Source organism: Scardinius erythrophthalmus (genome assembly GCF_964197995.2).
Source record: "Scardinius erythrophthalmus genome assembly, chromosome: 21".
Lineage (NCBI taxonomy): Eukaryota > Metazoa > Chordata > Actinopteri > Cypriniformes > Leuciscidae > Scardinius > Scardinius erythrophthalmus.
This window is the reverse complement of record NC_138241.1, coordinates 12,488,274-12,515,329: the sequence shown is the minus strand read 5'-3', so window position 1 is coordinate 12,515,329 and position 27,056 is coordinate 12,488,274. Positions and strand designations below refer to the sequence as shown.

General features: G+C 41.1%; 1 protein-coding gene across 1 annotated transcript; it reads left to right on the top strand.

Moving 5' to 3' along the window:
* The first annotated feature begins 9,932 nt into the window (after positions 1-9,932).
* On the top strand, positions 9,933-25,731 carry cdc42ep3 (CDC42 effector protein (Rho GTPase binding) 3). Its single transcript, XM_081350566.1, has 2 exons — positions 9,933-10,373; positions 22,941-25,731. The coding sequence occupies exon 2, from the start codon at positions 23,141-23,143 to the stop codon at positions 24,038-24,040; it is 900 nt and encodes a 299-aa protein (XP_081206692.1). The 5' UTR covers positions 9,933-10,373; positions 22,941-23,140; the 3' UTR covers positions 24,041-25,731.
* Positions 25,732-27,056: the final 1,325 nt, after the last annotated feature.

The window sequence follows — 27,056 nt, the reverse complement described above, 5'->3', positions numbered from 1 at the left end:
TCATCTGTTCGTCTTTGGAATGTTATTTACTGACTGTACTGATAAAGAGTGACTTTCCGGACATTCTGAAGGGAGTGACATGCAGTTTTCCTAAGGGACTAGGAAAAAGTCATTTGGAATTTACAGATAAGGACTGCAAAATAATTATGGGAAACTAATTATCTTTCTCAGCATGCAAAGACAAGAAGAGCATCCCAAAATCAGCCTCATATCTGGCATCATCACATGATACAATCTGAAATAAATGATAGTAGGTGGAAGAAATGCGTTATGAAATATTTTACGTAAACATAGCTGCAATTCCATGGCCTCTGACCATAACCTGAACCCAGACCTGATCTAATGAAAACCAGACTATACCCAGAACCAACAGGGCATTTAATCTATGTCATTCCTATGCAGGAATTTATATTTGCAGGATGTATTATTGTGTCTTTCACAGTGTAACAATTAAGTGAACATAATTGTGAATTTTATATAATTTATTAATTTAATTTGAGTTGATGTTGTAATTTTGGCAAATTATTAAGAAATATTCTAAGAGTTTCTTTTTTTTTTGTTCTCTGTTGTCTATTTTTTCTATCCCATTCTATTTCCTTTTGAATATTGTTTTAATTATTGTAATTATATTGTTTTAATATTCGAGTGAATACTTTCAATTCAATTTTTTTCTGTGTCCTTAATTCCACATTCCATTTTGTCTTTTTTGTAATGTTTCATAAAATTGCAGAAAAAATAAAATAAAAATCTAGATTCACACCAAATAGTAAGCTGCACTAAATCTACAAAATAAATGTATATTTATATTTTATTAACGTTATTTTATAACTTTATACATTTATATTTGAGGCATCATGTTAATAATAAATAAGTAATCAACAATTAATTAATAATGAAGTTATAATAAATGAAGTTTACATGTCTGAGCATTAAAATAGCATATTTCTTTTACTGAAATTCCTGCTTAAATTACAACATGATGTTTTTTACAGAATTCAAAAGGCACTACATTACAGGAATGACCCCAAAACACAAAGATGCAGAACAAAAATAAATCCACCCTGAAAGACATGTGCGACTGGCCACTAAGGTTTAAAAATACTTTAGAAACCTCATCTATACAATACGCCTACTATATTTATTATTCATCTAGCCAAGAATGTGACCTATGTAGATACTTTCACAATCTGTATTTATTTATCTTTAACATACAGTGTATTCCAACTCTTTATTCTACAGTACAATGTTGAGTCCTCCTCTTGCAGAAGTGCATTCTGGGAACTGACAGCAGCCAAAGCCTTTAATCAGTGCGACTCCCACTCTGTGACCGCACACGCCCTGTAATAAACTCTGTGTGTGCAGCCTATTCTCATGAAATAAATAGATGCGTTCTGGGGTTGTTCTTTCTGGCCAGTTCTTTTCACCATACCACAATCTGATTACAAGACGACATGCTCCTGGAAATGGCTACTGGAATTCTTTTGGGAATAGAGCACTGACTCCCTTCATTAGCCTCCATTATTGAAGCGGAAGTGCCTAGTTCCCTCCGAAAAATGTAGAAACTAAGAGTTAATGAGTGAGTTTCATACTTGCATGTGTGATAAAAGCTTTAATCTCACAATTAAAATATCAATGTCAATTTATACAAGTTTCAATCATTTTAAATACTGTAGAAAGGGAACGTTGAGTATTTTACAGTATAAGCAACTGCTTGTTAAAAATGTTAGCATGTTGATGTTCAGTTTAATTCAGTTTGAATTTAATTTAATTCATTTGAACTGAATTACAAATTATGAGGCAACATCACATGTACTGTATCATTTGAGTATCACTTCAGGTGAGGCGCATGGCAGGCTTCTTTTGATGCATGTATGATGTTGCACAGAAGAAAGAAATACAGGTCTGAAATAACATGAGCGTGAGTAAATGATGACAGGAATTTCCTCTTTGGGTGGACTATCCCTTTAAGGAAAAGTGTTTGGATTTGATCTGCCTTCTTGAACTTCAACTTGGTGAATAGGAAACATTTCAGTTACAACATTATGCAAGTCTGCATGACATTTGTCTTCATAATGTTGTTTTTAACTATTTACAGTAATCTGACAATACTGCCATATTTTGACATGCAACTATGGTAATATGTGCCGCTGAAAAACAGCTTAAACCAGCCAAAGGTTGGTTGCTGATCTTTGGTTTAAGTTGGTATTGGTGTGATCTACCAAAACCCCTCTAAAACCAGAGAAACAGACCAGCCAGACAAGACTGGAAGACCTACTTAGAATTTTTAAGTAGGCAAGTGTTACAGTGCATGTGGGGCATGGATTTGTGAATTAAAGAGAGCACAGAAAACATTACCCACCTGATCTTCGCAGTTTCTTTATGACTGTTGATTTTTCTCTTTGAGAGGAAAGTGGAAAAATTATGACCCAAACATAACCTCAAACAGTCCTTTACTCACTTTCAAAGGCTTTAGAAAGTTTTTGAAAGGTCAGGAAAAAAAAGAGCATGTGTGATGGAACTGGTTGGAAATGCAGAAGTTCAAAATTCATTAAAAGAAAAAGCTAAGATGGAAAGTTATGTAAATATTTGTCTCCTCTTAGAGGAACAAGAAAGAGAGAGATTAATGCCCAGCGCTTTTACCCAGAACCACACAAGTCAAAGCACAAGACAATGTCCATATTGTTTATATGAAAGTTTTACCCCCGGTTTCACAGACAAAGTTTAAGACTAATCCCAGACTAAAATGCATGTTTGAGCTGTTTTAACTGAAAGTAACTTGCATTGTTGGATCTTAAAATATGTCAGTGCCATTGTTTTGTCTCAAGATGGACACCAGTAATGTTTTTTCCTAGGGCACGTTTATAAAAGCTACTTAAATGTCCTAATTGAACTAAGGCCTTATCCTGGCTTAATCTAAGCCCTGTATGTGAAACCAGGCCTTAGTCTATCTAGCAACATTAATTTATTTATAAATTCAACAACTCTACAACAAGGAGAACTGTTCAATTCTTGCAGTTAAGCTGCTGCTTCACTAACGCTCTACAGAATCAGGACATGTGATGTGAAACTTTATAGCCCATGTTACAGCCACTTAAACTCTGGGTTAAGCAACCCAGATTACACTGATTAATACTGCTTTTAACCCTGGGTTGTGAAGCCCGGCTCTACAGCAGGTTTCAACAATATCAGCAATACTGAATTTTAAAAGTAAACCGTTATCATTCTGGAAAAATAGAGGCACGTGTACATATGTAGTATATAAGTATTAAGGTCTAGGTAGATTAGCTGGTAAGCATTCAATCAGTTCTCATAATCAATGTGTTGGAAGCAGGAGAAATGGGCAGGACTAAAGGTCTGAGAGACTTTGACAAGGGCCAAATTATTATGGCAAGGCGACTGGGTCAGAGTATCTCTGAATCGGCAAGGCTTGTGTGTTGCTCCCGAGGGCAGCGAAAGCTATCCCGTCTAGTCTGAGCCAACAGAAGGTCTACTGTGGCATAGGTCACACAAAATTTTAATGATGGTTATGGGAGGAATGTGTCTCAACATACAGTGCATCACTCTGCAGCATATGGGGCTGTGTAGCCACAGACCAATCAGAGTGACCTCTTTCTTCAGGAAAATACACCCTGCCACACAGCATACATTGTTCAGGAATGGTTTGAGGAACATGATGAAGAGTTCAAGATGTTGCCCTGGCCTCCAAATTCCCCAGATCTCAATCCAAATGAGCATTTCTGGGATGTGCTGGACCAACAAATTATATCCACGGTGCCTCCACCTCACAACCTACAGGACTTGCAGGATCTGCTGCACATCTTTCTGTCAGACACCACAGGACACCTTCAGTTTAAATTGGACGTTTTTTTTTTTTTTTTTTTTTATGGTCATGAAATCCATGTTAGCAGGTGTCTTCTGCTGTTTCTTTAAAGTCACTATGAACCGGAAGTTGCGACCGACTTAACTTCAGTAATTTCCGAGTGAAACATGGTGACGTCTTTAGAGAAGGAGGGCCATTCTAGAGAGGATGTGCATATTCAGATTTTGATTCACCACAAGACTAGTAATGTGCACTAAAAGTAAATAGGGTCAATTTTGATTTTATGCCGACTTTAAAGTTGTGATGGTTGGAAGGTACTAGCAAACAACTTTGAACCTAGTTGTGATGGATCATCATGTTGTTAAATGTACTGTGAATTACTAACACAGAGTAAAAGTGAACAGTGTGAAAGTAAGGGCTCCCATACATGAGACATCCATCACATGCAATGTTTGATTTGGCTCTAATAGTTACTTTTCCATCTTTCTCTCACAGGATCATTGTCTGTGTAACACCTCAAAACACACTGACATAAGAGGAAGTGACTTCAACGGCAGCAGTTAGTCAGCTCTCTAAGTTTTCAACAACCAAACAAACCCTCACAGGCTCTGATTGTCATGAGGTCCAAAACAAGCTCATTTGAAACTTGGAAAATCAGGTAATTCTTTCATAAACAGCACGGCCTTTCCAATTCTGCACTTATGTGAACTCAAATAGTCTCTTTTGGTGGGAAGAACTGGAGGTGTTCCTCTCAGATTCCTCTAAACTGTAGAGTCTACAAGCACATTGACGGCATTTATATGGTGATTGCAGCTTGGCAAACATCAGGACAATACTCAGTATTCTTCCTGAGACCATGTGCTCTCCACATGTGACATCATGCCAACAAAACACAGAAAGACTTCATTCAGAAAGCTTGTTGTCCACTTGTAGTGGCTGTTTTACTTAACTGAATGATTGTTCAAATTTAACAGACCATCCAGAAGTGTAAGATCCAGCCTGAAAATATGGTTAGCTTCTCAGTGGGCGGTCAATAAAGGGTCAGATGTGTAACAGAGGAGCATGGCACTGGATCAAGAAGCAGATGTTCCTGGGGAACACACGTACTGTATGTTTAACTTGAATGCACTAAGTCGCTTTGGAAAAAAAAAACACAAATGTAAATCTGACATCATGCATTTGATGTTTTAAGTGCCTACACAGCTCTGTTCCAAAAAAAAGACTTAATGAGTTAGATATTTGACTGATATTTGAATTATATAGATATTTTTTAAGAAATTTAAACTGCAAATTAATTTAATTGAAGCTTCTTGAACAAGAAAAGATGCAGAGCAGGACTTGATTTTGTCCATTGGGGATTGATTGGATCATTGTCTTTTGTCAATTGATGCGATCTCATGTGAGTGACATGTTGCCGGAAGGGAATTTAAATGATTTTAAGTGACTTTAAATTGCTTATACTTAACACACATGAAAAAACAACAACAACAGTTATATTTTTTAAGATATTTGAAGTGGAAAATGGGAGTTTTTAATGAGAAATTACAAGTTTTTAATGTTGTTTATATGTCTATGTGGTGTTTTTAATATGCTTTAAGACAAACCATGTGCAAATTCATAAGTCAACATCATTGCTGAGTATTTTCTCCTTAAAACTCCAGTGAACCAACCCTAGTGAAAAAAAAGTATACTTTATTGTATTTGAAATATATTCCCTTTTTCAATAGTACATTGCAAATATACAAAAATGTTACTATCTTTAAATATATTAAAAGTATATTAGCCTCATGCTTTTACCTATTTTCACAATACAACTCTTAACAGACTTTAAAATAATTGAACTGAAGTATATTTTCTAAAAATATATTTAAAAAAAATATACTTGAAGTGAAAATTCTGTTTATTTTGTAAAAGTGTATTTATTTGCACGGTTACACTATTTTAAGGTGTCAGTATTACAGTGTAATTACACATTTAAGAACTGAATAATAATAATTAACTACACGTACTTACAGGTACTATAGGGTTAGGATTAGGGTTTGGTTTAGGGTTAATTGCATGTAATTATGCATAATTTATAGTTATTACTACAGTAATTACATGTAACATAATGTAACAATGACACAAATAAAGTGTTACCAAAGTATACTTTAAAAATACATTATATAGTATTTTGTACAAAGTATAGCTAGGTTTTATTTGTCTAATAATGTGTTTTGTTATTGAAGACAAAGTATGCAATTTGTAGTATTTGGAATAAGCCAAAGGTATTATTAAACATATACTTTTTACTCAAATTTCCTGTCTAGCTACCCTATCCTAAAGATGAAAATGCCAAAAATATATATTTTTAAAATATATATAAATACACTTATGGTATATTGCTTGTACGTTTCGAAGACATGTACTTGTAACACAAATAAAGTACACTTTAATATCACTAATTAAGCATGTAATTAGTCCCTACAGAGGCATATACTTAAAGTATACTAAGTATACTTGAAGTTGGTCCAATTTAGTACACAAAAGTACACTAAATACACTTAAAGTTATGCTTTACTACAATTTAATTACAACTAAAATATACTTAGTACAAAATGAGTTGTTTCAAAATAGCACACTTCAAGTTAACTAATCATTAACACACTTGAAGTATACTGATAATTAGTCTGGCTGCAAGTATATTTTGCATAGTTTTTTTTTTTTTTCACCAGGGAAAGACAGTCTCAAAATCGCGGTTTGAAATCGCTGGCGTTTTTGACGTCACAAACTACCCTGTAACCAATCACGTCAATGTGTGATCATCAACGAGTGGATCTCTGTGCTGGTGTGAGTGAGTGGAGGAGGGGCTAATTTGCATATTCATAGTCAATTACAGGCCGATCTCGAATCTATCCTTTCTGTCAAAGATACTAGAAAAGGCAGTATCTTCACAACTATGTTCCATTAGTGTTACTCGATCTTAGTGCTGCATTTGACACTATTGACCACAACATTCTTTTAAATAGACTTGATATTATGTTGGCATTAGTGGAATTGCATTAGCATGGTTTAAATTATACTTATCTGACCGTTATCAGTTTGTAAGTAAATGAAGAGATGTCTTATCGATCACAAGTTCAGTATGGCGTACCACAAGGCTCAGTACTAGGACCGTTGCTGTTCACTCTGTACATGCTACCATTAGGAGATATCATTAGGAAGCATGGAATTAGCTTTCACTGTTATGCCGACGATACTCAGCTCTATATTTCTTCAAAACCTAACGAAACTTACCAATTCACAAAATTAACGGAATGCATAGCTGACATAAAAAATTGGATGACTAGTAATTTCCTTCTACTTAATTCTGAAAAAACAGAGATTCTAATTATTGGACAAAAAACTTCCTCATGTAATAATCTAGAATACTGTCTAACACTTGATGGCTGCTCTGTTAAGTCTTCGTCGTCGGTTATGAACCTGGGTGTGCTCTTTGATACCAATCTTTCATTTGAAAGTCACGTGTCTAGTATCTGTAAAACCGCATTTTTCCATCTTAAAAATATATATAAATTACGCCATATGCTCTCATTGACAAATGCGGAACAATTAGTTTACGCGTTCATGACCTCAAGGCTAGATTATTGTAATGCTCTACTGGGTGGTTGCCCTGCACGCTTAATAAACAAACTACAGCTCGTCCAAAACGCAGCAGCTCGAGTTCTTACCAGAGCCAGGAAGTATGACCATATTAGCCCGGTTCTGTCAACACTGCATTGGCTCCCTATTAAACATTGTATAAATTTTAAAATATTGCTGATTACTTACAAAGTACTAAATGGTTTAGCTCCCCAGTACTTGAGCAAGCTCTTAACGGATTACAGTCCTTCACGTCTTTTGTGATCTCACAATTCCGGCTAGTTGATAATACCTAGAATATCAAAATCGACTGCTGGCGGTAGATCCTTCTCCTATTTAGCACCAAAACTTTGGAACAGTCTTCCTAACACTGTCCGGGAAGCAGACACACTCTGTCAGTTCAAAGCTAGACTAAAAACACATCTCTTTGACCTAGCATACACATAACATATTATAGACTTCTATAATTCCATATTAGGCTGCATAGATTAGGTCAGCTGGAACCGGGAACACTTCCCATAAATCCTGATGTACTCGTTACATCATAAGAAGAATGGCATCTACGCTAATTTTAATCTTTTTGTTTATCCCGAGGTTTTCCCGCAGCCTGCCGGATCCAGGCTGTATCCAGATCTGATGAAAGACCTTCGCCTGGACCCGATGTCATAGCGGGGTGCTAAAGTGCCAACTAGTTTCTCCTTATGGAGGATCCCTTTACCACTCTACAGATAAAGCGTTGTCGGGAAAATTCGGTTTGCGTATCTACCCGAAGTGATACAATTCTGTATCAGAATGTTAAGGCCAGACAAGTAGTTTTATAAGGCTTGGTTTGTAGGGAATTACAAACCTGCGCACATATATTCAAGCGCGCATACCAATAGACTGAACTCGTAATACGCATGTGCACCCCATCAGCGTTCTCACAGGTTTCGCGTTTAAAGTCTGTGTAGAGTTTCCTGTTAAAACGGTGTTGTGTTAGCGGCCCCTAAGTTAATAACTAATGATCATTGCAACCGAAGTGAATCAATCAAATTAACTTTAGCTGGAAAATAACTTTATTCAAGAACTGCCATAAAGCCAAAATAATCTCTGTTACTTTAAACTATCCTTGTATCTCTGTAAAGCCGCTTTGGAACAATCTACATTGTTAAAAGCGCTATATAAATGAAGATGACTTGAGTTACGTTCAAGCAATTTTAAGGCATGGAGATTTTTTTTAAAGAAAAAACTTTTAAATATGTAATTTTGGTGATCAAAGATGAGTTTTAAGGGATACAATTGTTGTTTAAGAATATAACTTTTTTAAAGTAGTGAGCTGCATTGCTGCCTACTGCCTAGCCGGCTTCCTTCTAAGGCATCATTTAAACTGATCTGGAACCTCATAAGATACTGATTTGGAAAGCTCTATATAGCCAGCTGTTCTGTGAACTACACAAATAGCTCTCGTCTGCAAAGCACACATGACTATAAATTAATTTCAGTGTGACGTGAGCATGTTGCTAATAACTAACGTTGTGATACTTTGATAGTCTAATGAGCATAAAAATAGAACACACAAATATTGGGTAAAATGTTAGATTATATTATTATACTGTTTTAGTACATTTTAGTAATTTTTTATTCAATTATTTGATTATTTGATTATTATCAAATTTAACATTGCATTTAAATCTCTCTTGCTTTATCCGGCATCTTGGAATTACTATTATATATACTATTTTAAATTAATTCATTTTAGGATGTTTTCAAAGCATACATGTGATGTTCCCTTATAGGTTTCCCATATTGATGTCTCTTATTTTTAGGAACTTCCTTAAAATGCTGTCTAGGTACTGTAGGAAGCTCACTATAGATAGCTTTTGGAACAGAGCTCATTCTCACACACACACACACACACACACACACACACACACACACACACACACACACACACACACACACACACACACTCCCTGCACACACTCCCTGCACCCACTCCTAATCCCTGTCAAACGTGAGATCACTGCAGAGCGCTGTACTGTGTGTTGCCAAGGAAACCTATTTTAGGTTGAGGATGAAGTGACGAGAAGCTCTGTTTACAGTGCAGCTGCAAAAAGAAACAGCTTTTTTCTATAAGTAATCAATATTTATCGATCTGGCTGTCTGTCTGTCTATTTATCTACACATCCATCCATCCATCAAGTAAGGTTGCATTGTATCTCTCGGACGTTGTAATGGTGTCTGGTAAATGCTGAGCAAACAAATGAGGTAGAGATGCTGAAGTCAGCAGAAATAAAATGCAGAATGAGAGAATAGAAAGGGAATCAAAAAGACATTTAATACATTTAACAGTACGTCTTTTTCACCTGGGATCACCTTCTCTGAAGAGTGTGAGAGCTGAGATAGAAAGAAAAAAAACGTGAGAAAAAGCACAAGAAGGGAGGTGGGGAGCGAGAAGACGAAAAAGAGAGAGAGGGGAGTTGTATTTCTTCCACTCTGTTTTGGAAGGGAAGGACTTTGACGTTCAGCAGCTGGGAAGCACAGTAGGAGAGACTCTTCATGTTCCTCCTCCCATGACTGAGCGCTGTCTGTCTGTATCTCCAGGAAATACTGCGGGTCGACACTACTGAGGACAAGAGATTTGGATTTCAACAGCGCTGTCCGCAGACAGGCAGGGACAGGTGCTGCGGGCTGAGAAAGGAGGAGCAAAGACACGCCGAACCGCTTCAGAGGAGGAATTCTGAAACAGCTGTCCAGCAGACGTCCTGCCTGCGAGAAGTAAACCCTCAAGGGCAGAAAGAGAGAGAGAGAGAAGAGAGGGAGAGAGAAGACGAAAACTGCAATACGCTGCACCACCCAGAAGCTGACTAACAGTTTGGGTCAAGGCTCCTCTAGGACGGCAAACACAGAGCAAAGAAAACAGGGACATTAATCTGCAAAGACACACGAGCAGGTAAAAATAGATATTGCTGAATTTTTGCAGGTGTGTGTGCTTGATAATTTATGTGTATTACATGTAGATGTCGTAGAGTGATTTATTAAGGGTGTGTTGCTTGAGTGCAACCTCTGATAGATGATAAGATTGAGAAATTGCTGTATTCATGGAGCATGTGGCTGTTATTCGCTAGTTAGGCTTGTGAAACCTCTTTCCACTCGTGCGCATGGCTGTCATTACGACATGTGAGATTTTGGTGCTGCAGAATATGTATGAGCAAATTCCTACACACCACAAAACAAGGGCTGAGAAGCGCAAAGCAACCCGACACCTGGCTCTTCTCCGTTCTTCAAGCGCATACTCAACTGTTTGACCAGAAGAGAGCTTCTAAAAATTCCTCAGATACATTCCTCTGTCCAACAGAACTTGGGAAAGTCAACTTGACTCGTGCATGCATAAAGCCAAAGACAATAGCAGCTTGAGAACTGAAGCATTGGAGGTGGATTGCAGTGTGTAAAAAGCATGAAGTTGAGGCGAAAGAGACTTCGCTCCGCCGCGGTTCCTCAAAAAGCAGCAGCAATGCCAGAGTGTAATTTAGGGTTGCTTTATGTAACACACTGGAAACCTCGAATTGGGCCGAGTGCAGGATTTGTCTTTAATCATTTAGAACATTGTCCAAAAGGGTCGTTTGTGGTTGGAGGAATTTGAAAAGATTGAAAGCTTAGGCCTGAAACACCCAAGAGAGGAGGAAAAAGCTGAACCACCCAAGAGAGGAGAGCTTGACCAGCTCAAATGAAATAGCCATGCTGTGGGAGATTGCACATCTAAAACGAACAGCCAAAAACATCCAAATTATGCAGATGTGCTTTAAATACAGCATCATCATCTGCAGCAGACGGGACCGGGTGGTGGGGTTTTCAGCCAAAAAAGGCTATGGCTAAAATGGCTCTGAGGGAGAATCAAAAGTGGCATAGTTGCGGGGCTGAAGAGAGTCTTAACACATCTCTGTCTGCAGTGTGAATGTCATCATCGCACTTGTTTAGATCACCGCTCACACTAATAATAATGTGACCCACATACTCACACGTGAGTTATTTCCTGAGTGCCAGCAGCATGCAATTCGATCCGTCTTCAGACCCCTGCTCTTACCTCTCACCCCATTTTATCTTTTTCTGTCTCATTCTGGCATCCTCAGTCTTATTTTCATTTCATATTGACATTTTGTCATATGCTGTCTCATTCAATCTGCCTATAGCTCAGTGTCAACCTGGCTTTTTTCTTCTTTAATTCAGTGATATTCTTATTCATTCTCACTAATTCCATCTAGTTCAGTCTTAAAGGGATAGTCCACTCAAAAATGAAAATGTTCACGCCATGTCGCAATCACTGTAAATAAAGCTCTGAATGCTTTCGAATTGCTCTCGCGCCACTTTGATGTCATTATGCAGATCAAGTCGAACACACCTTAAATCTCCAGTGGTCAGGTGGCACAGTGTTCAGGTGGCACAAGTCATAGAAAATGACAAGTTTACATGTTGTAATTACAAGTAATACAAACACATGAAGGCTTTTTACATTTCAGAATCATTACAACACCTGAACTCACCTTCTGCCATTGCAAAACTCTATGTCTTGTATTCAGTCTCATTTATTCTAACTAGTTCAATCTCAGTCTGGCATTTTTAATGACATTAAGTCTTCTGACACTATTCTGGCACATTTAGCAACATTCAGTCTCATCTGTTTTCTTATTCAGTCTCATTAATTCCATTTAGTTCAGTCTTAAAGGTAGAGTCCACCCAAAAAAATGTATATTCTGTCATACTTGCTCGCCTTCATGTTGTTCCAAAACTGTATGACATTCTTTCCTCCGTGGAAGATAAAAGAAGATATTTTGGTAACACTTTACAATAAGGTTTCATTTGTTAACATCAGCTGATGTATTAACTAACATGAACTGACCATGAGCAATACATTTGTTACAGTATTTGTTAATCTTTGTTAATGTTAGTTAATATAAATACAGTTGTTCATTTTTACTTCGCAGTGCATTAACTCATGTTAACAAATACAACTTTTGATTTTAATAATGTATCAGTAAATGTTAAAATGAACATTAACAAAGATTAATAAATGCTGTAGAAGTGCAGTTCATTATTAGTTAATGTTAACTCATGATGTTAACTAATGTTAAAGCTGCAGTCCGTAGTTTTTCCTCTTTGTCGCCATCTCTGTTCGAAATCTGTAATTGCAGTTATTCGCGGAATTATCAACTTTACGTGGGTTGTGTCTCGGCGCGGCACAACGCGGATTAATTCAATGTTTTGAGGAGAATGTGCGGCTGTCAGTCACTGCATACTATCATTCGGAATCACAGATTCTACTTTTTGGAAGTATGACCAACATAAGAATTTTCACCGGAAAATGTCATCTGAACAAGTAAGTAACATCCACTTTTGTTCTGACCAACTAAGGGAAAAAAGCATTGCAGTAAATCGCGCCGATTAAATCTGACGATTGCTTATCATATCACGTCAAACCGTGCAAATTATACTTTGTTCTCAAATTGTTAATCAGCATTGATTGCCTACATTTAATGTGTATTAGAACCTGTAGTTCAGTTTGTCATACCAACAAATGAATGTTCCATAGAACTGGTTCTCTTTGAAATACAAACACACTTATCTGTAATCAGATGCATATTTAAAACTGGAATATAATCTGATTTCAGTCACATACATGTGTCATTACCATGGGCCCGGTTGCAGTCTCTTTTTTTTTTTCTGTAGCCACTCCGAAGTCCGAAGTCTTTTGCATTTTACAGCGGGTGAATCTCCAGTTGTCACTGGTGATTGTCGTTTGAACATTTCTGGATAAGACATCGAATTGATGTTTAATTATATCAAGTGCTGTGAGAAAAGGCTATATAATCTCCACCTCCAACATCCTCACACGCAACATAGCCTACTAGCCAAGACTCCTTCTTTGATGTGTACGGATGTGACGTAATGACGCAAAGACATGCTCGAATTTCCTACGGAAATCCACCAGTACCATTGGAATTAAAAACATTATTACAAGCTTACCGTTTTGAATCGAGCCACGGCAAGCAGAGAGTTTTGAACACTGGCTGGTTATGTACTTGCTCAAAATTTTATTTTGGATCATTTTTACCCCAAAAAAGTTACGGACTGCAGCTTTAACTAATAAAACATTGTAGTGTTACTGATGTTTAGAGGATTTTGTTTTTTCATTTCATGGAAGTCAGTAGACTCCCGTGTTGCTTGGTTTTAGGGCTGCACGTTTTCAAGTTTTTCATTAACCGTTAACCGAGGCCCTTAGCGGTTAATACTCGGTTAACCATAGTGTGCGCGCCGCAACCCCGAGATAGGCAAAATTTGCGGGTGGGACATGTCCCCACCACTATTTTCTAAGGTCGATATTGTCACCACTTTTGAAACATCTCGCGGCATGAATACCAATACAAATAAACAAAACATCTTCAGTTAACTAGCAGAGCATTCATTTCGTTCGTTTTTTTTTTTTTTTTAGGCGATCTAGCGCTGAAATGTTTTGTTTTTTAAATCAAGTGATCAAAGTGCTCGTTGCCGCTGCGATCGAGAAGGGGCTTGTAAAACGTGCTGAGGTATTATTAATTCGTGGCCACAACAATTCACCTGATACTGATAAATATTCACCAATTCACAAAAAAAAAGGAATAAAAAGCTGTAGTCGGCCTTCACTGAAGAGCTATCTTCACAGGGACGAAAAACAGTTTAATAATTATTATTAATTCGTGGCCACGAAATAATTCACCTGAATATTCACCAATTCACAAAATATAGGTCTTTAGCATTCACTAATTAATAGTATCAAACTGTTTTTGGCCACGTTAAATCAAAATGAGGGAGGGAAATAGTTCAACGTGTCCACGATTTATTAAAACGAGGGAACAAATAAGTCGTCGTAACAACTAATTATTTAGATCAGTGGACAGGGCGCATAAGAACAAACAGTGAGAGAGCCCCGGCCGCGCGCGCGCGCACTCTCACCGCCTTCAAACAACACGAGCGCTGTATTGCTCTCTCTCCCTCGCGCATATCAACACAGTAAAAGGTCGGAAGACCGATTGTGTTTTATAGATTAGTAGTTTGTTCATATAAAGTGTTTGATTAGCAAGTACATGTTTAGGAAATGCATAATACAAATTGTATGGGTTAATGTAACGGTAAACGGACTCTGCGGGTAAAACTGTTGTGATGAAACTGCGCATGCGCGGGGTAAAACTGCTGGTGTAAAGCTGTGGCTCTGCGGCTCTGCAGACAGATATTATTGTGCTGCGATCAGTGGCGCGGATACTGACTGACTATATTTGTTTCTGGCTCGCGCACAGCCTTCATTCTCGGACGCGCGCTTTCTTTGCCCGCTTCATATTAGAAAACTGGTCTAGCGGTCTCTGGCGGTGCAAAAATGTATTACAACTAAATTCAATGCACACCATTGACGCCACTTAACCGAGCAAAATGTTCCACTCGGTTACGCAATTTTTAACGGTTAATCGGTTAATCGGTTAACCATGGACACCCCTACTTGGTTTTCAACGTTCTTCAAAATATCTTTTGTATTTTGTAGAAGAACGAAATGAGGGTGAGTAAATGAAGACAGAATTTTCATTTTTGGGTGGAATATCACATTAATATATCTTATTCATTCCCAATTCACTCCCATTTTGTTCCTCTTCTGAATGTAGCTCAGGCTTCGGCTTATTCAGTTTGTCAGATGAGAGACACGCTGCCGACCTGCTGACATGCACTTCTGAGGGGTGTGTGATGATACGTCCCCCCAGGGAAGGGGGGTAGACAGATCTATCTCAGCAGGGGCGTCAGGGCACTTGGAAGTGCAACATTTGCCCCTGGACTCATTCCAGATCTAAAATGAAGGCAGGATATGGCCCTGAGATAAATCCATATCAAGAGGGTGTGAGAGGCAGCTGCTCAGCTTCTAAACCTCAGCGTGGTAGATTGTTGCACTGAATGGCATTGTTTGTTATTGTTTAACAAGTCATGGCATTGTACAATTTATTCAAAGGCATCTCACACCTGCTGGGGTTTAAGTTGAAGACTAACCATAGCTTTAACCCTAACCCCTTAACCTAACCTAAGCATTATTTAGGCTTCCCTTTGAGATTTATTCCACCCGGTCCAGGGGTTCACACACCTGCTTGCTTTGATCATGCCATGACAGCAGGCCTTATGTGAACCTTTTCATCAGTGTAATCATCAAGCACATTTCTAGACGTTGCTGTTTATGCATCTGCAACAACACAGATTAAAGTCAAATGGGTTTGATTCAGTGGTATGTGTGACCCTGGATCACAAAACCAGTCACAGGTAGCACCGGTGGTATATTTGTGGCAATAGCCAACAATACATTGTATGGGTCAAAATTATCGATTTTTTTTTTTATGCCAAAAAGCATTAGGATATTAAGTAAAGATCATGTTCCATGAAGATTTTTTGTAAATTTCCTACTGTAAATATATAAAACGTTTATTTTTGTGAGTGAATGCAGCACAATCGCGAACAACAATGGACAATTTTAAAGGCGATTTTCTCAATGTTACGATTTTTTTGCACCCTCAGATTCCAGATTTCCAATAGTTGTATCTCGGCCAAATATTGTCCTATCCTAACAAACGGTACATCAATGGAAAGCTTATTTATTCAGCTTTCATGGTGTATACATCTCAATTTTTTTAAAAAAATTACCCATTTGACTGGTTTTGTGGTCCAGAGTCACATATTAGTATGATTTATATTTTATTATAGTATTTATTAATATTTAGAATTAGCCTTTTCATATTTTTTTTTTACCACATTTTTATTCTAATTCTGTTGTTTTTACCATTTTTTTTTTTTTTTGATTTTTTAAAACATATTTCTTTATTTTTATTTCATTTGTATTAGTACTTCAGGTTAAACTTAATTATTTAAGTTAGTTGCAATATTTCTAATTCTTGTTTAAGTTTAACTTCTATTTTTTTTAAACATTATTTCAGATTTATTTCAATTACAGAAAGACTGTTTTTAATAGTTTTAGTATTAGACAAAAAATAACAACACTGCTTTGATTTTGTAATGTTTCCTGTCCTGTGTTTCCCTTGTCTTGTGTGCTCTTTTGTTATTTCCTGTTCTGTGTCATGTTTTTGTAGTCCTTTGTAGTTTTTCTTGCTTATTAGTTCTCCCAGGTGTTTCTAATTAGCCACACCCCCTTGTTATCTTGTTTAGCTTGTTTGTCTGTGTATTTAAACCTCTGTGCTTCAGTTGTTGGTTGTCGGTCGTTGTTTAATGTACTGTTACCTGTTCTTGTCCTGAGTTCCGTGTTCCGCCTGGATTTCCTGTTTGTTTTATTAAATGTATGCTTGCACTTGGATTCTCTCTCTGCTTCATCCTTGCCGTAGCGTGACAGAACGACCGACCAAACGATGAATCCAGCAGCATTTAATGAGTCTCTTTGTGTCATGCCTGCAAAGCCTGAGTCTCTTCACGTCATGCCTGATTTTCACAGCCTGACCCGGGAGTTTGCTGGACAGATCGCGGCCTTGGCCCTTGATAGCCTCGATCTGATCCAGTACACCTGGGGATTTATTCCTCTAGCTGCCTCTTGCTCTCTGGGTGACGAGGCAATTAAAGTGTGTTACCGGCTGGGGGCTAGGGAGGTTGACCCAAGGGAGCTTCCCAATCTCTCCGGTCTGGATTGGAGAGAGGCACTCTCCAGATGTCTGAAGAGCTTCCTCCCGTGGCACGCAAGGTCAACACCTGATCTTCACGTCCCGTCCAGTTCAGCCGCATCTTCGCCGCCACTGGTTCCGTCAAGCTCAGAGCGCACTTCTGCTGATCCAGAGACTGTTCACGTCACTTCTGCTGATCCAGAGACTGTTCACGTCGCTTCTGCTGATCCAGAGACTGTTCACGTCGCTTCTGCTGATCCAGAGACGGTTCACGTCGCTTCTGCTGATCCAGAGCTTCACGCCAGTCCAGCTAAGCCTGCACTTCAGGCCAGCCCAGAGTCTCCTTCGCCGCTGGTCCCGCCCAGCTCAGAGTCCTCTTCATCGCTGGTTCCGCCCAGCTCAGAGCCCTCTTCGCCGCTGGTTCCACCCAGCTCAGAGCCCTCTTCGCCGCTGGTTCCGCCCAGCTCAGAGCCCTCTTCGCCGCTGGTTCCGCCCAGCTCAGAGCCCTCTTCGCCGCTGGTTCCGCCCAGCTCAGAGCCCTCTTCGCCGCTGGATCTGCCCAGCACAGAGCCCTCACCGCTGGATCTGCCCAGCACAGAGCCCTCACCGCTGGATCTGCCCAGCACAGAGCCCTCACCGCTGGATCTGCCCAGCACAGAGCCCTCACCGCTGGATCTGCCCAGCACAGAGCCCTCACCGCTGGATCTGCCCAGCACAGAGCCCTCACCGCTGGATCTGCCCAGCACAGAGCCCTCACCGCTGGATCTGCCCAGCACAGAGCCCTCACCGCTGGATCTGCCCAGCACAGAGCCCTCACCGCTGGATCTGCCCAGCACAGAGCCCTCACCGCTGGATCTGCCCAGCACAGAGCCCTCACCGCTGGATCTGCCCAGCACAGAGCCCTCACCGCTGGATCCGCCCAGCACAGAGCTCTCATCGCCGCTGGTTCCGCCCAGCTCAGAGCCCTCTTCGCCGCTGGTTCCGCCCAGCTCAGAGCCCTCTTCGCCGCTGGTTCCGCCCAGCACAGAGCTCTCATCGCCGCTGGTTCCGCCCAGCTCAGAGCCCTCTTCGCCGCTGGTTCCGCCCAGCTCAGAGCCCTCTTCGCCGCTGGTTCCGCCCAGCTCAGAGCCCTCTTCGCCGCTGGTTCCGCCCAGCTCAGAGCCCTCTTCGCCGCTGGTTCCGCCCAGCTCAGAGCCCTCTTCGCCGCTGGTTCCGCCCAGCTCAGAGCCCTCTTCGCCGCTGGATCTGCCCAGCACAGAGCCCTCACCGCTGGATCTGCCCAGCACAGAGCCCTCACCGCTGGATCTGCCCAGCACAGAGCCCTCACCGCTGGATCTGCCCAGCACAGAGCCCTCACCGCTGGATCTGCCCAGCACAGAGCCCTCACCGCTGGATCTGCCCAGCACAGAGCCCTCACCGCTGGATCTGCCCAGCACAGAGCCCTCACCGCTGGATCTGCCCAGCACAGAGCCCTCACCGCTGGATCTGCCCAGCACAGAGCCCTCACCGCTGGATCTGCCCAGCACAGAGCCCTCACCGCTGGATCTGCCCAGCACAGAGCCCTCACCGCTGGATCTGCCCAGCACAGAGCCCTCACCGCTGGATCTGCCCAGCACAGAGCCCTCACCGCTGGATCTGCCCAGCACAGAGCCCTCACCGCTGGATCTGCCCAGCACAGAGCCCTCACCGCTGGATCTGCCCAGCACAGAGCCCTCACCGCTGGATCTGCCCAGCACAGAACCTTCTTCACCGCTGGTCCTGCCCAGCTCAAAGCCCTCTTCGCCGCTGGTCCTGCCCAGCTCAAAGCCCTCTTCGCCTTTGGTCTTGCCCAGTTCAAAGCCCTCTTCATCGCTGGTCCAGGACTCTTTACTGGGGAGCCTCCCCAAGAAAATTTTGGGGGGGGGCAATACACCTCCGGACCAGTCCGATCCGCCCTGGCCGCCTGAAGGTTCGTGGCCGCCCGAAGGGTCTTCACCGCCGTGGCCGCCCGAAGGGTCTCCACCGCCGTGGCCGCCCGAAGGGTCTCCACCGCCGTGGCCGCCCGAAGGGTCTTCTCCGCCGTGGCCGCCCGAAGGGTCTTCACCGCCGTGGCCGCCCGAAGGGTCTTCACCGCCGTGGCCGCCCGAAGGGTCTTCACCGCCGTGGCCGCCCGAAGGGTCTTCTCCGCCGTGGCCGCCCGAAGGGTCTTCTCCGCCGTGGCCGCCCGAAGGGTCTTCTCCGCCGTGGCCGCCCGAAGGGTCTTCACCGCCGTGGCCGCCCGAGGGGTCTTCACCGCCGTGGTCGCCCGACGGGTCTTCACCGCCGTGGCCGCCCGAGGGGTCTTCACCGCCGTGGTCGCCCGACGGGTCTTCACCGCCGTGGCCGCCCGAGAGGTCTTCGGACAAGATGGCCGACTCCACGCCTGTGTCTTTGGACAGGAGGGCCGAAACCACGCCTGTATCTTCGGACAAGATGGTCTCCTCTGAGCCCATGTCTGTTCCTGTGCCATGGTCGCCTGAAGGGTCGTCTCCTCCCTGGCCGCCTGAAGGGTCGCCTCCACCCTGTTCGCCTGCACAGCCTGCTCCGCCCTGGCCGCCTGCACAGCCTGCTCCGCCCTGGCCGCCTGCACAGCCTGCTCCGCCCTGGCCGCCTGCACAGCCTGCTCCGCCCTGGCCGCCTGCACAGCCTGCTCCGCCCTGGCCGCCTGCACAGCCTGCTCCGCCCTGGTCACCTGCACAGCCTGCTCCGCCCTGGCCTTCTGCCCTGCCGGTGTCTTCAGGCCCTCTTCCGCTCCACGGGCCTGGCCCCCCGTCCCGCCCCCGGATCCGCCTCAGACCCACCACCCTCCTGGACTTTTATTTTCTGAGGAGTGTCTGGAATCCACTCCTTAGGTGGGGGGCTATGTAATGTTTCCTGTCCTGTGTTTCCCTTGTCTTGTGTGCTCTTTTGTTATTTCCTGTTCTGTGTCATGTTTTTGTAGTCCTTTGTAGTTTTTCTTGCTTATTAGTTCTCCCAGGTGTTTCTAATTAGCCACACCCCCTTGTTATCTTGTTTAGCTTGTTTGTCTGTGTATTTAAACCTCTGTGCTTCAGTTGTTGGTTGTCGGTCGTTGTTTAATGTACTGTTACCTGTTCTTGTCCTGAGTTCCGTGTTCCGCCTGGATTTCCTGTTTGTTTTATTAAATGTATGCTTGCACTTGGATTCTCTCTCTGCTTCATCCTTGCCGTAGCGTGACAGATTTAAAGAATAAAGTACAGAGAGTGGGTTACTGGATATGGTTTTACAAAGATTATGAGAAAGTTGCAAAGAGGAGGCATATCCGGAGACAATCACAGCTCTGACACAAGAAAGTACTGCATTGTTCCTTCTGTATTCTATCCCCTAACCCACCCATCACATAAAACTTTCAGCATTTTTACATTTTCAAAAAAAAAAAAAAAAAAATGGTGTGATTTATAAGCTGTTTTTCAAATGGGGACCAGAAAATGTCCCCACAACGACAAGGATTTTGGATATTGCCATCTTTGAGGGGACTTTTTTACCAGGACCACACACACCACACACACACACACACACACATTTTCCTCTATCACTGACACACTCATGCAGTCACACATTCTTCAAGCCATCCCGATGATGCTTGTCACATTTAAAAATAGATTTCCGTTCAGTGCTCCAGTGAGGTTTATTTGTGTTTCACTGCATCAGTGTCCAAAAATGCTTTTAAAGCCCTGTTGAACTCGCACAGCAACCTCTGAGCTGGTGCAAAAAGTGCAAAAACACATAGATTGTAAAATAATGGCATTCATCCAGACTAAAACAGACTACATCTTTGTCAAGGATTGTCCTGCTGCTCACCTTCACCTTGCTCCTGTTGTTTATCAGCTGTGATTTGTTAGGACGTTACCTCAGGGGAGTCGTGTATTCCTATGAAATGGAATTTCTAGTGTTTTGTAAACAGTGTCCTCCCTCACTGTCTCTAACTGGGATCTTCAGGGGATGTGGAACATTGAGCTGTGACATCATTCAGACTGTCATCTTTAGTACTTTGGTGGCTCCATGTTATCAGATGGCAATGCCGTGGTATTTTAATATACAGTGGCCTCAAACCGTATTTGGACACAGATGATGGTTTGATATTGTAGTATAAACATTGGTTACACTTTACTTCGATGGTTCACTTTTCTACTAACTATAAGTAACTTTGCAACTACATGTTAACTAACTCTCATCATTGGAGTATTAGTTTACTCTAGTAGACTGTTCGGTTAGGGTTAGGGTTAGGGTTAGGGTTCTACAAAGGGTTCGGGTTTGTAGAATAAGTTGACGTAGTTGCAAAGTGATTTATTGTCAGTAGAATGTCTGTTGGGAGAGCATAAAAGTAAATTGTTAGCAGATATTAAGCAGACAGTCTACTAATCCTCTAGTAAGCGTTAGTTGACAATTACATGTAATTGCAAAGTTAATTATAGTTAGTAGAATGTCTAAAGTGGACTGTCAAAATGAAGTTTACCTAGGCATTTTACATCTCTTTATTTTTCATATAGGCCTAGCATATGATGAGCATGGATATATAAAGATGTGATTAAAACAATTATCCTAAATATAAAAGAATAGCAGTAACGAAACAGAACGATTTTTCCAGCTGATCTGAAGTTTTCTGAAGGCCACTCTCGTTTTTCTAAGAATGAGATGGTTATGATTTCTCAAAGCACCAATTTCAGTGATATCTGTTACATAATAGGGATATTTTATGTGTTATTTAAAAAAATATTACAGCACCTTTATTATGTTTTTGCATCACCATACAGTTTCGCAAAAGGTTCTCTGTTGAAATGAAAAAGGCCTCAGGTCTTGAACAGTTTAGAGAAGCAGGTCTTAAAGGAGTGAAAGGACATTGGGCTCTGCTGCCGAGAGAATGTGGATGTTTTTTCAGTCGTACATATTTGGCTAGCCGTGGCCCGGTCGCAGCTTTAGAGAGTGTTTGCAGTCTGTCGTTGAGGGTCAATGTTTAAAGGCCTCTCAAAAGGAAATATGTCCATAAATGGCAAGAAGTCTCTCTCTCTCTTATGATATGTGGTCGCCTCTCTCTCTCTCTCTCTCTCTCTCTCTCTCTCTCTCTCTCTCTCTCTCTCTCTCTCTCTCTCTCTCTCTCTCTCTCTCTCTCTCTCTCTGCAATTTCTACTTCATCTCTAGAAATCCTTTCTTTATCTTTAAAGCTTCTTGACTCGTGTGGTGTTATTTAAAAACATGTTAACAAACCGTCACTATGAAATAAATGACAACAACAGATATCTATCTATCTATCTATCTATCTATCTATCTATCTATCTATCTATCTATCTATCTATCTATCTATCTATCTATTAGCAACCATGTAGCAATGTTCCTTTAGTATTATATTATTATAGTATTTATTAATATATTTCTTTACTTTTGTTTTATATACTTTGTTTTCATTTTAATATTAGTTTAGTTTTATTTTTGATATATATATATATGTGTGTGTGTGTGTGTGTGTGTGTGTGTGTGTGTGTGTGTGTGTGTGTGTGTGTGTGTGTGTGTGTGTGTGTGTGTGTGTGTGTTTGTGAATTTAGCTTAAATGTATTTTTATTTCAGTTTTAGTTTTACTAATTTTAGTATTTCAACTTAAACTTATTTTAATTCGTCTATATCCAAAAGACAGTTTCAGACAGAGATAAATATTTTCTTTGAACTCTCTTTGCACATTCCACAGAAAGATTACAATCAGATACTTAAGATATATGTGAAATTTACTTTAACATTTAAACAAATTAAATATTGGATTTATGACTACAATAAAGCTCTTTGATGCTGACTACAAAGAAAACTAAATTATTTCTCCATCTATCCAGGTAAAGGACATTAATTCAAACATCAAGCTGGATTATCTTCAATGAGGATTGAGGACACATTTAAAACAGCTGCTCTCTGAGAATGTAACCCCTGCCCTTTTACTTTGCGAGACTCCAGCAAGTTTATCACACAGCTGAGGAGATCTGAACTTCTAGAGTGGTCTCAGTTCCTTCCAATACACACTGGACTCAAAGCAGGGATGCCTGCCAAAACGCCAATCTACCTGAAGTCCAACTACAGTAAGAAGGGGAAGAAATGTCGTCTGAGGGATATTTTATCACCAGATATGATCAGCCCACCTCTCGGAGACTTTCGACACACTATCCACATTGGAAAGGGTGGCGAGTGTGATGCCTTCGGTGACATGTCGTTCCTTCAAGGAAAGTTTGAGCTTCTACCAGGGAAAGGTCGTCCTACTCGACCTCAATATGGCATCCACGGGGAGTTCACAAGAGCTAATAGTGCCTCCGATGCATCGTGTGTCGAAACTCCATCGCCGGTCCTGAAGAATGCAATCTCGCTCCCATCCATCGGGGGCAGCCAAGCACTGACACTTCCTTTGATCTCCACCACCGTGTTTCCCATGAACCAGGACCACTTGTCTGAGCCATCTACTCCTCAAGACAATTCTGAAGATCTGGAAATCCTGCAGATGGAGACCCTGCTTCAGTCCATCAGCGTCTTCAGGAGTGACCCCAGCCCCGTCCCGGAGGAGGACGAACCTTCGATCGACCGCATGGAGATGCCTGATAAATCTCTTGCAAAAAAGATGCACAGTGAAAACGAGCTTGAAGCGTTTTTGTCCGTCTTTGTTAATGGAAACGGAGATGCCAATGGGAACTTTAACAATGGTAACAACAGCGATTCAGACTTCCAGTGCGAACAGGAGATGTTCGGCATCAAGGGCGACTGGGCGGACAGAGATAGCGGCGTGGAAGAGGGTCGTCTATGTGATTTGGACTTTGAAATCTCCAAAAGCAAAAGCCAATCACAGGAGTCGCTCACACAAATCACAGGATCCCTTTTCTCTCTCGAACTTGACTTGGGCCCATCCATTTTGGATGACGTACTCAATATCATGAATAAGCCGGTGTCTTAGGTCATGACTTTCACGGATAACCAAAAGGGAATCTATTAGTTATGAGCCCATAAACATGACATGGCAATATTGAACTGAAGAGGCTGAACTTTCTTTCCCAGAGTAAGTTTTTTGTCTTTAGCTTCAGAGTATCTTGCACACCTTGTTTTGCAAAAAAAATTATGCGACTGACACACAGCCTTTGTGCCTTTTAAGTTGCATAGACACTGATGTTGTATGCAGACACAAATGAGGCTTATTCTGTTTACTGTTCTTCATGCACAACATCCACATCATACAAAAATCAGTGTGCTAATGTGTACATTTCTGCAAACATATACAACGCTCCCATCACAACATCCTTCACGCACAAATGTGTTTAGACTGACAGTTTCATTAACCACACTACCAAGCCTTAAAGGCCTGTACCTACAGCATATATGTTTTGACATTGTGAAGCTAAATACGAAATAAATAAATGAATAAACAAATCTCTTTTAGATTATTAATATTTTGTTTGGTTATTTTATTATTCTTTTTAAATTCTTCGGAATAAGGAAGTCTCAGTAACTCAATCAATCAGATGAATTTTAGTTTTATCTATTATTTTTGTATGTTGTTTTGTGCCTTATTCTGGGCCCTATTTAAACGATCTAAGTGCATGGTCTAAAGCGCACGGCGCAAGTGAACTTAGGGGTGTCTGAATCAACTTGTGCTAGTTTATCGACGGGAAAAATGGCCTAAAAAATTGTCTAAAAGTGTTGTCCCTATTCTCTTAATGAGTAATGGATGTGTTTTGGGCATAACGTGCAATAAACCAATCAGATTCGCATCTCCCATTCCCTTTAAAAGCCAGTTGCGCTCGCGTCATGGCGGATTCGCTTTTTACATGGCGGAATTTGCAAGCGGAAAGACTGATGACTCCAGAGAGCAAACGGATGCTCGTGCACAAAGTTAAAGTGCGCAAGCATACCATCTACAGGACAAGCTGGATTTCACCATATCTATATGTACACAATATTAATATTTACATTGTAATCCTTTTATTTTTAATATTTGGCATGTTTGTGTGTTGCTGCGCACCCCTATGTGTGTGTAATAAGCAGAGTGTCAGTTGCCTCAAAATAGCAACGTGCCAACAATGCACCTGAACACACCTCATTTTCAGACCAGCACGCCCATGGATGCACAAATGGGTGCAAATGCATTTGCTATTTAAACAACATGGCACAGGATGTGAAAATGATAACTGCGTTAGGCTGAAACTAGCAAAAAACACTTGTGTCGCGCCTGGCGCTACATTGCGCCAGGTTTATGATAGGGCCCAAAGTGTTTACTGTTTAAATTTAACTGAAAACCCTATAATTTTTTTTTTTTTAATGACAAGTTCCAATTGTGACAACTTGCCCCATTTAGCATGAGAACATGTCCTGCTATTTGGGCTTATTGATAAAAAGAGCTTTCCTGTTGCTCAAACAGTAGAGCGTTGGTGCTTGCAACGCCAAAGTCATGGGTTTGATTCCCAGGGAAAGCAAGAACTGATAAGAATGTAAGTGTGTACTTTGAAATGCAATGTAAGTTGCTTTGGATAAAAGTGTCTGTAAATGTAAAAAAATCAGTCTGATACTGCAGCTGATGAGCATGTAACTGTAGGTGGAGAGTGAAAAAAGAGGAAGATGGAGTAAAACAAAGAGAAATTGACTTTTCTTGTTAGCATCTTGCATTCCTCAAATTGTGTCCTGCTGTGGGAGTGGACGTGGGTGAGATTGTGTCTAAAAGGAGATGCCAGTACTATTCGTTTGTGTCTTGTTGAGACAGGGAGAGAATGGCCTTTAGCATTCCTAGCATTCCTATGAGAAAACAAAGAGCACGGCCATAAATAAAGCCATTGGACTGAGGCATGACCCTCTCATGCTCTACACGGTCGTAAAAGCTAACAGCCTGAAGACAAACTTTGTCCTGTACAAGGAGATCTGACTGCTGCAGTGTCTTGGCGACGCAGAGACTTGTATGTCTCAATGCTGAAGTTGAGTCGGAGTGCCAGACAGCTGCAACATAATTTAGCCTTGTCTTTGAAAATGACGCTTATTTTATTCAGGTTGCAAACTTTCTATGGAATCTGCTCCTGCAGAAGTGGAAATGGAACACCTGTCCTTAAAAAAGTTATTCTCTGCTCTTCGACTGATTGATTACTAAAAGGTTTCACCACGTGGAATTCGGAATAGCATATTAGTGTCCTTTACATGACAACTATATGCTTAAAACGGAGACGTTTTCCCTTTGAGTTTTCCGCGTACAGACAACACCATTGTCAAAACGATCCCCCTTCACACGGATCTGCGGAAACTACTAACAAGCCTGTATTCTGCTGCCAGGCCATTAGATGGTGATGAAACACTATAGATTGAAAAAGTAATACGCATGTGCATGATGTCATCGTCTTCAGAGATTCGCGTTTTTGCTGTTTAGACGGAGACCGTTTTAAAAAACGTGCACTTTGAAACTCGTTTTCAAAAGTTTGCGTTTTCAGGCACCCAAAACGCCGTTGTCGAGTAAACAAATGGCCAAAATGCATAAAAACTTTTACGTTTTTAGTTGAAAATGGTGTTGTGTAAACAGTCCCAAAGAAGTTTCAAAATCAGCCATTTCCTGAACACCCCCCCCCCATGTCTGTCATTTTTTGGAACAATAAAAATTATTTATTAGACTATATCAGATAGTCCCGCCCCCAAACTCTATGGTGTCGCACTGAATTCATCAGCTTTTGCATAGTTGATTCATGCTTCATCCCTGTGTTTCTGTTTTAAAACTTATTTGCTTGCTTGTTGGTTGGTAAAAAAACAAACATCCGGTGGTCTCTGATAATATGTGCTTATTATAATCATAAAAAAAAAAAAATGTTTTTGAAAGAAGTCTCTTATGCTCACCAAAACAATTTTTTATGATCAAAAGTACAGTAGAAACAGTAATATTGTGAAATGATATTATTTAAATATATTTTAAAATGTAATTTATTCCTGTGATGGCAAAGCTGAAT

What these genes read in the sequence shown, in the direction of transcription:
- cdc42ep3 (XM_081350566.1), top strand. Translation starts at nt 23,141, where the DNA reads ATGCCTGCCAAAACGCCAATCTACCTGAAGTCCAACTACAGTAAGAAG.